Genomic DNA, 14,207 nt, shown 5'->3' with positions numbered 1-14,207 from the left:
GAATGTCACATAGTTGGAATCATAATCTTTTCAGATTGGCTTCTTTCACTTAGTTATATGCATTTAAATTTCCTTCATGTTCTTTCATGGCTTGATGGCTTTTAAAAAAAATGTTTTATTTAATTTATTTAAACTAAAAAAAAAAACCCAAACAGTTCACTCATTTCTGCTACTTCTCACCCCCTGCCTTTTGCAACCACCAGTCTGTTCTCTGTATCTATGAGCTTGGGTGTGTTTTGTTTTGTTGTATATCCCACCTATGAGAGAGATCATACAATATTTGTCTTTCTCTTTCTGACTTATTTCACTTAGCATAATGCCCTCAGGGTCCATCCATGTTGTTGCAAATGGCAAGATTTCATTCTTTTTTACAATTTCTTTATTCACTCATCATCAATTGATGGACTCAGGTTGTCTCCATATCGTGGCTATTGTAAGTGCTGCAATGAACATAAGGTGGCATATATTTTTTCAAATTCGTGTTTTCATTTTCTTCAAGTAAATGTGCAGAAGTAGAATTGCTGGATCATGTGGTAGTTCTATTTTTAATTTTTTGAGGATCCTCCATACTGTTTTCCATAGTGGTTGCACCAATTTAAATTCCCACCAGTAGTGTACAAGGTTTTACTTCTCTCCACATCCTTGACACCACTTATGTCTTATCTTTTTGATAATAGCCATTCTCACAGATGTGAGGTGATATCTCATTGTGGTTTTGATTTGCTTTTCCCTGATGATTAGTGGTGTTGAGCATCTTTTCATGTACCTGTTGGCCATCTGTATGTCTCCTTTGGAAAAATGTCTGTTTAGATCTTCTGCCTATTTTTTAATCAGGTTGCTTGTTTTGTTGCTATAGAGTTGCATGAGTTCCTTTTATATTTTGGATATTAGCCCCTTATTAGATATATAACTTGCAATTATCTTCTCCTATTTAGTAGGTTGCCTTTCATTTTGTTGGTGGTTTCTTTTGCTGTGCGGAGGCTTTTCAGTTCGCCCTAGTCCCACTTGTTTCTTTTTGCTTTTGTTGCCTTTGCTTTTGATATCATATTCGAAAGTCGTCACCAAGACCCATGTTAAGGAGCCTACCATCTATGTGTTCCAGGAGTTTGATGGTTTCAGGTCTTATGTTCAAATCTTTAATCCATTTTGAGTTAACTTTTGTGTATGGTGTAAAATAATGGTCCAGTTTCATTCTTTTGCATGTGGCTGTCCAATTTTCCCAACGCCATTTATTGAAGAGACCGTCCTTCCCTCATTGTATAGTCTTGGCTCCTTTCTTCTAAATTAATTGACCATATGTGCATGGGTTATTTCTGGGCTGTTTTGTCCCATTGGTGTCTGTTTTCACGCCAGTACTATACTGTTTTAATTACTGTCGCTTTGGAAGTTTCCTCCATATCTTTCTGTGGCTTGATGTCTCTCTTTTTAGTGCTGAATAGTGTTGCATGGTCTGGATGTACTGCAATTTATTGATCCATTCACCTACTGAAGGACATCTTGGTTGCTCCCGAGTTTTGGCAATTATGAATAAAGCTTCTATAAACATCCGTGGGCAGGTTTCTTTGTAGACATAAGTTTTCACTGCATTTGGGTAAATACCAAGGAGTTTGATTGGTGGATTGTGTAATAAGAGTATGTTTAGTTTTGTAAGAAATGCCAAACTGTCTTCCAAAGTGGCTGTACCATTTTGGATTCCCACCAGTAGTGAATGAAAGTTCCTGTTGGTCCACATCCTCACCAGCATTTAATGTTGTGAGTATTTTGGATTTTGGTCACTCTAATAGATGTGTAGTGGTATCTCGTTGTTTGAATTTGCAATTCCCTAATGATGTATCATATTGAACATCTTTTCATATGATTATTTGCCATCTGTATATATTCTTTCCTGAGGGGTCTATTCAGGTCTTTGACCTGTTTTTTAATCAGATTGTTCATTTTCTTATTGTTGAATTTTAAAGATTTTTTTGTATAGTTTGGGTAACAGTTCTGTTTCAGATATATATATCTTTTGCGAATATTTTGTCCCAGTCCGTGACTTGTCTTCTCATTCTCCCTACATTATCTTTTGCAGAGCACAAATTTTTAATTTTAGTGAAGCTCAGTTTATTAATTCCTTCTTTCATGGATCATGCCTTTGGTGTTGTATCTAAAAAATCATCAACATACCCAAAGTCATCTGGAGTTTTCCCCGTGTTATCTTCTAGGAGTTTTACAGCTTTATATACATTTAGGTCTATGATTCATTTTGATTTAATTTTTGTGAAGGGTGTAAGGTCTGTGACTACAATAATTTTTTTGCACATGGATGCCCAGCTGTTCAAGCACCATTTGTTGAACAGATTTTCTTTGCTCCAATGTATTGCCTTTGCTCATTTGTCGAAGATCAGTTGACCATGTTTATGCGGGTCTATTTCTGGGCTGTCCGTTCTGCTCCCCTGAGCTATTTGCCTGCTCTTTCAGCAGTGCCACACTGTCTTAATTGCTGTAGCCTGAAGTCAGGTAGTGTCAGTCCTCCAGCTGTGTTGTTCTGCAATATCGAGTTGGCTATTCTGAGCCTTTTGCCTCTCCAGATAAACTTTAGAATGAGTTTATCAAAATAAAATAACTGCCTGGAATTTTTATTGGGATTGCATCGAATCTGTAGATCAAGTTGGAAAGAGCTGACATCTTGACAATATTGAGTCTTCTTGTCCATGAACGTAAAATCGCTCTCCATTTATTTAATTCTTTGATTTCTTTCATCTGAGTTTTGTAGTTTTCCTCATATAGATCTTGTACATATTTTGTTAGATTTTATAGCTAAGTATATCATTTTGGGGGGTGCTAAAGTAAATGGTAAAGTTTTTAATTTCAAATTCCACTTGTTCATTACTGGTATCTGCTTAACTTTTTAAGCAATTAATGGATGCCTGGAAGTTGACATACATATATATTCAGAAATGTTTTGCCACCTGAGACCTGTGAGGAGGTAAGCTTCGTGTTCCAATCTGTAATTAGTATTGGGGGGGAAATCTATTATGCATTTGGCTAATTTTAATTTATTGTTATTTTTTAGATTCTAAAGTTATTTTATATTATGATAGAGGGCAGGAACAAAAAAAGAAAACAATTTGTATCAATATCCAGGTCCTCCAAGAGTCCATTCAGAGCAGAAAGTAAAAAGAATACCAGCTTTTTTAAAAAGTTCAGTGTGAAAAGTTTAAGGAAAGATAAAGTTTCTCCTTAACAGTTTTTATCGTGTTGCCCTCAAGTCTATTGCTGTCATATGGAAAATCACTTCACATTTAAATTGTATAGTAAGGCCATTTGACTACCCTGTTTGCTATTTATATATTTATAATCTAAATCCTATCAACTTCAAGAAAGGATTTAAGGACTTCAGCAATATAAATTTAATTGGCATACTGTAGTAGGCATATCTAGAGTAACTGAAATAGAGATCAGAAGTCCTATAGAAAAAGAAGTCATTGTGTTAAAAAGCAGAAATGATTAAACAATTACTCAAGCTTCAGATTTAGTCCTGGCTTCTATGGTAGCCAAGTAAAAGGGAAAGGAAATAAGGTGTTCGTTTGGCTCAAAATATATAACTAAAATACACTTTGACTTGTTACGTAAAAGTGATGTGTGTGGGCCAGCCTGGTGGCGCAACGGTTAAGTTCTCAGGTTCTGCTTCGGCGGCCCAGGGTTCACCAGTTCAGATCCCGAGTGTGGACCTATGCACCGCTTGTCAAGCCATGCTGTGGCAGGCGTCCCACATAAAATAGAGGAAGATGGGCACGGATATTAGCTCAGGGCCCGTCTTCCTCAGCGAAAAGAGGAGGATTGGCAACAGATGTTAGCTCAGGGCTAATCTTCCTCAAAAAAAAAAGATTATATGTGAAGTTTTAGGTTATTAAAACATATTTGGCAATAATTAGTACCTTTAAATAACTATTCTGTACATGATATTTCAGTAAATAGTTACTGTTAAAAGGAAGTTCTTTAGGGGAAACAGACTCCACCAACTCAGTATATGACAAGGATTATCAAACAATGGGATACTTTCTTTGATTGAATCTATGACACAATTGTTTAAAAAAAAGGAACAAGAGAAAGATTGAAAAACAAAGAGACTGAGATTCTGGACAATGCCCCGAAAAGTTGTTCTTCTGCAGACTTGGAGACTTTCTTCATGTTGTGGTATCTTTCAATAATGTTCAACCACAGAAAACTAGGGTAAAGTACTGTGTTGTCATGCTCTAATACAAGGAGGGACCATGGGAGCCTGGAAGAATGAGCTTCGTGACTTCCAGTAGGCTGTTTCCTTCAGCGATGCTTGCCTCCTCACGCCCTGCCGCTGACAGGCAGGGGATAGTCGTCACTGCATAAAAGAGCCATCCCTTTCCAGCTTGTTTGATCCCAGCCTTCAGAAAACTATGTTTTCATCATAACCCTAAAGTAAAAGTTTCGTAACAGTAGTACTCTTGCCACACACACTATGCAATGGTGTTTTCTGTGTCTTTTTTTTTTTTCAGTGTTGGTCATGGCCTAGTAAGTTGATTTCACAACACTGTGGAACATGAGAAACTCTGCTCTAGAGTAATTGCAGTGCAAATTCTTTTGTCGTTAATTAGAAATCAAGTCATATGCTTTAAGTACAAAATAGATACGAGTAGTAACATTCTCTCACTTCTGTCGGTCGTGCACTGTTCTAATGGCTGTACATTTTTTTTTTTTTAAAGATTTTATTATTTCCTTTTTCTCCCCAACACCCCCCGGTACATAGTTGTATATTCTTCGTTGTGGATTCTTCTAGTTGTGGTATGTGGGACGCTGCCTCAGCGTGGTTTGATGAGCAGTGCCATGTCCACACCCAGGATTCAAACCAATGAAACACTGGGCCGCCTGCAGCGGAGCATGCGAACTTAACCACTCGGCCACGGGGCCAGCCCCCTCTAATGGCTGTACATTTGATTTAACTCAAGGCAGTATTGCTCTTATCAGTAGGAGAACTTCATTTTTTAAAAAGTCCACATTATTTGACAAATTTCTCACATTACATAGTCTGTGTTCTACAAAAATTAGAAGTAAATTATACATATATTTTAAATGTACTTGAGATATTTATGATTTAAAGAAACTCTCTAGGGCAGGGATCAGCAGACTGTGGTCCTTGAGCCAAATTGTCCCAGGGCCAGGGCCAGTTTATGTAAATAAAGTTGTATCTGAGCACAACCATGCTCATTCGTTTGCCTGTTGCCCATGGCCGCTTTCCCGCTACAACAGCAAAGTTGCATAGTCACGACACAGACCATGTGGCCCACAAAACCTAAAATATTTACTCTGTGACTCTTTACAGAATAACTTTGCTGTCCCCTGTTCTAGTAATTCCTTTTTCCAAAATCTAATCCTTTTATAAATCCAGATTTTCATGTACTGAATTTGCTCAATTTAAAATAACACAATGTTGGTTTTGATTTTATTTTCCTTGGTTTCGTGTTCCTTGATTTGATTCAGTTTCCTTTCGTTCAATACCCACTATACATTCATTTTAACATTTCATACATTATCAATAATACCTGTGCCAGACCCTGTGGTGTGGCCGCCATAAGATACTGATTGAGTTCTCCTGCCCCTGTGGGTCCGCCACTGGATTTGCCCTGAGGCCACACTTCCTGGCCTGTCAGTGACTGAGCAGAGTAGGGATACTAAGTCAGGCTTGTTCCAGCAAGACACAGGACTCCTCCAGTGGGTGACTGGCTCAAGGACTCCCCACTGGCATGACTGAACCCTTCTGGGAACTCTGCTGCAGCTCAAGACTTCCTACCCAATACTCCTCCCTTTCTTCTCTCCTTCTACAGATATCAGGCCTGAGTCGTGGTCTGAAAGCTCTCCCTACCTTCTCCTCCCTTCGAAATAGTTCTCTTGCCCCTCTAATCCTGTCTTGGCCTCTGCTTTTCAACAGACCCAACTAACACACTCGACAACAACAAATACGTGTAAAACATGTTTACCGTTCTAAAGGATGCAGTGATAGTTGAGGAGGATGGGTAGATGGAAGGAAAGAACAGATGAAAATATTTATACATTATGGTACTATGTTCCAAATATGTGAGACACACCATTTCTTTTTTTAGAGTTTAAAAGAGGGAGAGACTATAATGAGGATACAAAAGCAAAAGTTCTGGGGGAAATGGGTACATGCCTCCACAGTAATTGTTTAGTGAGTGAGTACAATTTGGATAGGTGGAAGTAGGGGAAAGGGGGCATGTATTAGGGCTTAGAAGTCATGTAGAAGAAAGGGAAGGAGGAAGGATCATTGGGGGCTGGAACCAAGCGTTGCTATAAGGAGTGCTTGGAGATGAAGCTGGAAAGATAGATTGGAAATAACTATAGAGCACTTGAAATACCAGACTAGGGAGGGGATTTTATTCTGCAGAAGCTGAAACACCATCAGAGGTGTTTTAGTAAGGAATACAGTGATACTGGGATTTTAGGAAAATTAACCTGTGTACAATATGGTTAGGGAAAAGAGACAGGAGAGTAGACTGATTATGAGGCTCTGCAGTCCAATTTCCTGGTGATAATTGGTAGCAGAGAACATGGAAAGAAGGATTGATTTCAAAGGACATTTAAGGTGAGAAGAAACAACGAGGCTTCAAGACTCACTGAACATGAGTTGGGGATGGTGAGCCAGTTTGGGCAGCAGTAAATTTGAGGTTTTGTGCTTTGGCAGCATTGAGAACAGTGGTGCCACAATGACAGAAATAAGGAAGATAATCCTGGGTTGAACTGTCTAACTGCTTCCTTGCCTTCTGTATCCATGCTGAGTTTAGAAGGAAAATAATGACCTTTGCTCCTTTTTTTAGACATGTAAAATTTGAGAGGCTGCCAGGACAGCTAAGTGTCTGCCAGACGTTTGGAAATGAGAACTGAAGCTCAGATGGGGAATAAGTGGAGTTGTCACTAACATTGACTTATTGCCACGTATTGAAGACTTCAATACCTGTATTAGTGTTTCCTTTATTGTTCGAATTCCTGTTATAATCCTTAATCCACAGCCTGTATGTTGAGTTTATAAAAGGTTTAGATAATACACAAAAATCAAAACAAAAAGTAATCTGAAAATAGTTGATGGTCTCAAGATTGTTAAAAAAAAAACATCTTCAGAAATGATTCTGTATTCTCTACCATTTTAAAAATATAAAACCTTCCCAAAGACTCAGTCCACCTAATATATGAGACAAAAGTGTGTACAATGTTTAGACTTCTTTATAGGCCATGATAGAATGGAAAAGGTAAATTACGACATTCAAACACAGACGTCATGGAAGTGCTTCCCAAAAACTGTGAATAACTGGATTTAAAACTGTACTTAAAGAAACACTCTCAGGTGAGTTATGCCAAAATTTAAGAATGAGATTGTCAAGTTATCCAACTAGAATAATTTTAGCATGCTAATAATGAGGAAGTATACTGAGACATTGTGTATCTTTTTAAGCATTATAATTCTCAAAATATTTTTCACTATAAAGAAAAGATTACACTATTGGATAGTGAGGGTTTTTTTAGCTGAAGAAGATAGTGAAAATTGCTATGAGTTGCAGTGAAGCCAGTTAACAATTCAAAGTTGGATTTTTGAGGGGAAATTTTATTATTAATATTATTTTCTCACAATGCTTTAGAATTTTTGGAAATTATGTGGTATTCACTGCTTATTAAAACTTATGTAGATTTCAGAAGATCACAAAGTATTGACTATTGGTTTCTATCTTGTTTCTATGGTCTTTTCCATACATAGTAATTTTAATGTTACTGTCGCTTTATGCACTGGGGATTTGTGTGTGTGAGTGCCTCATGAATAATAGATCCACATCTCTTCAACAGGTTGTGTCTGGAGAAGATATTTCCACGCTGGTTTCTCTACTCAAGAGCTTTATCAGGAGCTGAAGCAGTCAATGCCTTGAGGCCATTCTATTTTGCAGTACATCCAGATTTCTTTGGACAGCACCCCAGAGAAAGGGTAAACTTTTTTTTTTTTTTTAAGCTTTAGTCTACATTTCTGTTTAGTTTATTTACCTTTGTTACGATATAGTACAGAGAGTTCTGTAAATTTGGATTGTTTTGTCGTCGTGATATAATCAGTGTTTTGAACTAATTTGAAATGTAGATACTAAAAACTGAAAATATAACTATTGTTTTTTATGAAATGTGAGAGAATAGAAAATATATATATGTATTGGTCTCTGCCCCTGGTTCCTGACACAAAGCTCCTAAAACCCTTCTAATTTTCTAGGAGCATCTGTTGTTCTGATATTTGTCTTTGATCGCGTCCCTGGCACAGGGCTCCTAAAACCCTTGTAAATTCCTAAGTGATAAGAGCACTAGGAGCATCTTTTGTTCTAATGAGGTGACTCTGGGTGGGCTCCTGGATGTCTCCTAGATGGTCACTGGTCACTGGAAAGAACAAACCATCATTAGGAGCTTGGAATTTTCACCTCCACACCTCATCCTCCAGAGAAGAAAGGAGGACCAGAAATGAAGATAATAATTGATCACGCCTGCTTGAGGCAGCCTGCATAAAATCCCAATAGTCCATGGTTCAAGGAGCTTCCGGGTTGGTAAACACGTACACACCAGGAGGGTGGTGCCCCCTGGCTCCATGGTGACAGAAGCTTCTGTGTTCAGGACCTTCTCACATACCCTGTGTATCTCTTCTTCTGGCTGTTCATCCGAAGTCTTTATCATATCCTTTAATAAACTGGTAACAGTAACTGTTTCCCTGAGATCTGTGAGCTACTCTGGCAAATTAACAGAAGCCAAGGAAGAGGTCATTGGAACCTCCGATCTATAGGCACTCGGTCAGAAGCTCAGGTGATATGCTACGCTTCTGACTGGCTTCTGAAGTGTGTGTGTGTTTCAGGGGGTGGGGGCAGTCTTGTGGGACTGAACTCGTAACCTATGGGATCTGATGCTACCTCCAAGTATATAGTGTCAGAATTGGGTTAAACTGTAGGACACCCAGCTATCACAGAGAACTGCTTGTTGTGGGGGAAAACCTGCACACATTTGGTGACCAGAAGTGTCAGAAGTGAAGTGTTCCGTGTGAATAGTAAAGGAGACACACAGGAGACAGACTGAATTGGGTTTTTACTTTAAATGAAAGCTGTCGTTTTTTATGCAGGCAATAAAGCTATCATATAAACTCTTTCCAGTATTACAGTTTTGCAGTTTTCTGTACCAGTTTTTAGAGTAAAATTGGGGGTTTGAAAGAAAATTTATGGCCTCTGTTACGGTGCTAAATCCCTTTTATAAGGATGATACCGGGAGGTTTTTCGATGCCCTAATGGTCTTCCTTTATGTTGCATGCTCTGGTCCACTTCCCTACAGCACCAGTCAGTGTGTGCTCAGGGAATGCACACGTTAGGAAAAATAGCTTAGGATAAACTTAGTTAGGAAGGCTAATATTTTTTAACATTAGATAGTATATTACAAAGCCAAATACTTTGGAATTATCTCATTGGTTCTTTTTATCTTCCATAACATTGATACCTAGTTTAACACTAAAAGGAATGAAAAACTCTTGAAAACTAGAACATTATTATACTCCTTTTTTCTACTTGCAGTGGGAAAAAAAAGTCAATTTTCCTTCTTTGCTCTAAGAAAATATTCTGATTCTGATATTTGGTATATATATTGGCTATTGAAAGTCAGATCCTTTCTAAGTAATTAGTAAGTTGAATCAACAGAAAAATATCCACTACCTTGAGGATGTATTAATAACCTAAAGTTTTTAAACCCAACATGTATGAGAAGATTAAGCCTAGCAGTAGGTGAATGTTTTCCCTCCTCTACCAGTGTATCTTGTTTTTATCAAAACTTCTGTTTGCTGTAAAAGGTGAACTCAGCAGGCTTGGGTTACTTAAACCCTGCGCGTTCTAGAGAGATGCCTGGCTTCACTCCTGGCCCTTGACTTCCTCCTGGGAGATGAGCTCTGAGCCCTTAGAATATCCTGCCTGACAAGGATGTTGTTGTGTGCCTGAGGCCTTGGACCTGTGAGATAGTTTCTGCTAACAATGTGATTTAGGGTGAACACCTGTTTTCTCATGTGGGAGTCCTCTGTGGGCGCTGGAGACTCACTAGCAAAGGTCAGTCACATGGGTGCTACATACCTACATGACTGAGTCCCAGTAAAACCCTGGACACCAAGGCTTGGATGGGCTTCCTTGGGTTGGCGGCACTTCTCATCTGTTGTCGCACATCATTGCTGGAATTAAGCCCTGTCTGAACAACTCCACTGGGGAGGACAGCTGGAACCTTGTACCTGGTCTCTCCTGGTCTCCACCCTATGCGCCTTTTGCCTTTGCTGATTTTAGTCTGCATCCTTTTGCTGTAATAAACCATAACTGTGAGTATACCAGCTTTTCTGAGTTCTTGTAAATCCTTCTAGCCAATCATTGAACCTGAGAGTAGTCTTGGGGACCCCCAATGCACTATGCATTGGATGTAATTGTTGTGGTCAATTTATATTTTCATTTACTCTTTCAGCTTGTGTTTGAGTGCCTACTCTGTGCCAAGCCTTTGCACTAGCTGCTCCCTCTGCTCGGATCTTCCTTCCCCCAGACATCCCCCAGAAGCTCATCCAAGCTTTGGTGTTCAAGGTCTTATTGGGGGGTTAGTCATGTAGAATGGCTTGACCTTTACTTTCTTGTTTCACTGCCTCTTTTGGGGGCAGCTCTTCCAGAATGCCCTATTTAGAAGGGGCACCGCTTCCTTCCTGCCCGGTACCCCCCTGACCCCTTCTCCTGCAGTACTTTTCTCTTGTCCTGTTTTTCCCTTTCCAGGGACCGTATTTACCTACTTATTACATTTATTATTTATTTTTCTCCCCTCACTGAAATGTGAGATCCATGAAGGCGGTTCGCTGTTCTTGTCACCACACGTTCAGTTCAGTCTTCTTCCCACTCTTACAGGACGCGCTTGCCCCTGTTCTAAGGGAAACAGACTTACAGTCCCATCTAGTCATGGCGTCAGGCCAGGATCTCAGAGTGAAGCATAAATGTTGTTTATCCTCCTCATTTTAATTCATTTTTAAAATATGTAAAACATTTATAGATTCAAAAGCCAAAACTAAATACAAAGTTTACTCTGAAGTCTTACTCCCATCCCTATTTCCATTACCCCGTGCCTGTTAACTTCCTATAGAGAGCCATTTTTATTAGCTCCAGGTTGTTTTGCCTGTTTCTTTTGGCGAAAATAGAAACATGTATCAAAAAATAATTCTGAAGGTTTAGTCCTACACTAGCAGGAAAGGTACCTCAGCTGCTCACAGGACTGTCATGGCTAAGAAGAGAGTATTGTAATAAATTAAACAAACAAAAATGAACAGTTCCTAATTTCAGATCACACCGTGTGTCTAGAAGGGGCCCTGGAGTGATAAGAAGCAAGTTATTATTTATGCCATTCTGTAGAGCTATTCCTTCACTAAAGTGTTCCTTCTTTTCTTTTTTCACTTAACAATCCTGGAAATCACTCCATGTCAGTTCCCAGATAACTTCTACAGCGCTCTCTTTTTCTTTTTCTTCTTTTTGGTCATATCATACTCCATTGAATGAGTATACCCTAATTCAACCAATCTCCTCTGGGTGGGCATTTTAAGGGCCCTTTGTACAGAGAGAAATTATCCCTTTTCTATGAAATAACTTGCAAATATTCTTATCCCAGTTGTTTATTTGTCTGTAGACTGCATATTGTGTGTATGTTTGTGGGTTTTTATGGTTTTTTTAAATTTTTTATGTAGTTGGATTTATCAGTCATTTTTTACTTTGAGATAGTCATCATGAGGCTTTTTCCACACTGAAGTTATAGAGGAATTCCACCATGTTTTCTTCAAGTATTTATGTGGTTACGTGTTTTTTTTTAATATCTCAGCTGTGTGGAGTTCATTCTGTGTTGTAAGATGTGGATCCAGTTTTAACCGTTCCCAAAGAGCTATCGAGTCCCAACATGTTCTTGGGTTTTTTTTTAAAGATTGGCACCTGAACTAACAACTGTTGCCAATCTTCTTTTTTTTTTCTGCTTTTTCTCCCCAAATCCCCTAAGTACATAGTTGTATATTTTAGTTGTGGGTCCTTCTAGTTGTGGTATGTGGGGTGCCACCTCAACATGGCCTAATGAGCGGTGCCATGTCCGCACCCAGCATCCCAACCAGCGAAACCCTGGGCCGCCGCAGCGGAGCATGCGAACTTAACCACCTGGCCATGGGACCGGCCCCCCAACATTTTTTAATACTAAATTATTTAATACCCTCAATATTGTGTTTAAACGGTCAGGATATAAGTTGTTTCCGTGTTCTATTTTGTGTGTAAATGCCCCTTAATATTTTTTTCCAGGAAGTCAATGAAAATTCTCTTAAGAGATTAAGTGTCTACTTAGAAAACCTCCAGAAACCAGGCTTCAAGTCTTTGAAACCAACTCAGCTTACATTTTATGTAAGAGAAAGAGACCAGAATTCCTCTGATGGCCAGGAGCCCTTTAGTACTGCCGGTACGTTTTCTCATTTCTAGTGTGTCCCTTGCAACCAGCTCCGTGTTTAAGTGTGTTCCTTCAGCCTGACATTGCCTGAATACCTTTGGATTAAAGCCTTGGTCATAGAAAAACATTGTGATTTAATCAAGTGTTTTCCTAGAATTAGATTCTGTTCCTGGCTGCATGTGTGTGACAAGCCATTTTTTGTGTTTAAACTTTTCCTGTAAAACTGAAGTGTTCCTATTTGTCCCTTCCTATTTCAGTGCTGTCTTAAGTGTTAAACATGTGTATAACAATTATGTTTTTTTTAAATACAGCTTCCGTTCTCTCATTTAGTCCTCAGAGTACCCTGTGGGGTTAGGTGGTATTCACCCAGTTGTAACTTAGTAATGACCAGTGACTTTCCCAGGACTATGGAGATAGACTATGGGTCTTGAACCCAGGACTTTTCACTCCAGCCTTACGCTGTTTCTAAAATCTAATCAACCTTAATATACAGCCTTATGGTCCTTTGTCGCTGCCTTAGCCGTGATCCAGTAATACTTAAAATTAATGGCAAATAGGGGTCTGTCATTTCTCTAAGTATACCTTTTGGTGATCCTTGAGGAAATAACTTCATTTTTAGAATGAACTTTAAAACAACTTAAAAATTTACTGAGAGCTCTCTGCATTAAAGCTTAAACAAGTAGAAAACATACTGTAATTTTTTTGAAACAAGCTGTCATAAGACTCAAAATTTGATAGGTCTTTTGAGACCTAGAGTCTGGTTCTCACTGTGCCAGTGACTAGCTGTGTGACCTTAATTTAACTTCTGGTTCTTCGTTGTTCAAATGAAAGTGCTGTGTGTTGCTGAGGCGTTCACACTGAAGACCCCTGACTCACACCTGATGCTCGCAGGGCTCACAGGCCCTCTGAGGGAGCGAGCAGGAGCCTGATCCAGCCAGGGCTCACAGGGGGTCTTCTGTGGAAGACAGCTTCCCACCCAGTCTCTCCAAGGATGAGCATTTGATAGTATATTTTCTCCTGTCTTTTATTCTCCCGTGATTGAATAGGGGAGATCAGGAATCACAAACTCCTTTCCTTGGCTGTTTCTCCATCTACCTCTGATTTGGAGCTTTATTAAAAATAGACCCTATTCTTCATTATTCAGAGACAAAAAGTCAACTCATAGCCTGATGTGAAGCAACGGCTCTTCTGAAGAAGGCTGTAAATAATAGTAGTAGTAGCAATAATAATAATTACGTTTATCACTCTAAATGACACTATTCTGTTTGAATAGTGTAAATAATCATTATCAATGTGCTGTTCTTAGCCGTGAAAGTCTTGGAACAACTGAGATACATTCTTTGCTAGTATAAGACCAAGTAGTCATAAATTTAGGGGGGGGATGGGGGGTAAGGAAGATTGCCCCTGAACCAACGTCTGTTGCCAATCTTCCTCTTTTTGCTTGAGGAAGATGGTCCCCAAGCTAACATCCATGCCAGTCTTCCTCTAGCGTGTATATGGGACACCACCTCAGCATGGCTTGATGAGCAGTGTGTAGGTCTGCACCCAGGATCTGAACCCGCGAACCCCGGGCCATGCAAGTGGAGCGCGTGAACCCAACTGCTCACTACACCACTGGGTTGGCCCCATAAATATTTTTTAGTAGATACATGTTCCTATTACCCAAGGTCAGGATTAGGTTAGGAATTGAAAAA

The 14,207-nt window shown here is 39.2% G+C and overlaps 1 protein-coding gene across 9 annotated transcripts in view; it reads left to right on the top strand.

The window, feature by feature from the left end:
* The window catches only part of TCAIM (T cell activation inhibitor, mitochondrial), a 44,632-nt gene that overhangs the window by 3,479 nt on the left and 26,946 nt on the right, over positions 1 to 14,207 (top strand). For 6 of the 9 annotated variants that reach the window (XR_011426942.1, XM_005600780.4, XM_005600778.4 and 3 more), the window contains exons 2-4: positions 2,896 to 2,968; positions 7,867 to 8,002; positions 12,372 to 12,525. Coding sequence is in view for 6 of the 9 variants with exons in the window: in XM_001501325.7 (XP_001501375.2) it covers positions 2,896 to 2,968; positions 7,867 to 8,002; positions 12,372 to 12,525 (363 nt within the window). In the remaining 3 variants the exon portion in view is untranslated. The remainder of the gene's footprint in view (positions 1 to 2,895; positions 2,969 to 7,866; positions 8,003 to 12,371; positions 12,526 to 14,207) is intronic. The other 3 variants (XM_070237887.1, XM_014731727.3, XM_070237888.1) reach the window with 1 other exon arrangement.

Source organism: Equus caballus, chromosome 16 (genome assembly GCF_041296265.1).
Source record: "Equus caballus isolate H_3958 breed thoroughbred chromosome 16, TB-T2T, whole genome shotgun sequence".
Taxonomy (NCBI): domain Eukaryota; kingdom Metazoa; phylum Chordata; class Mammalia; order Perissodactyla; family Equidae; genus Equus; species Equus caballus.
Note: the sequence above shows the minus strand (reverse complement) of the source record. Positions and strands in the feature narration are given on the sequence as shown.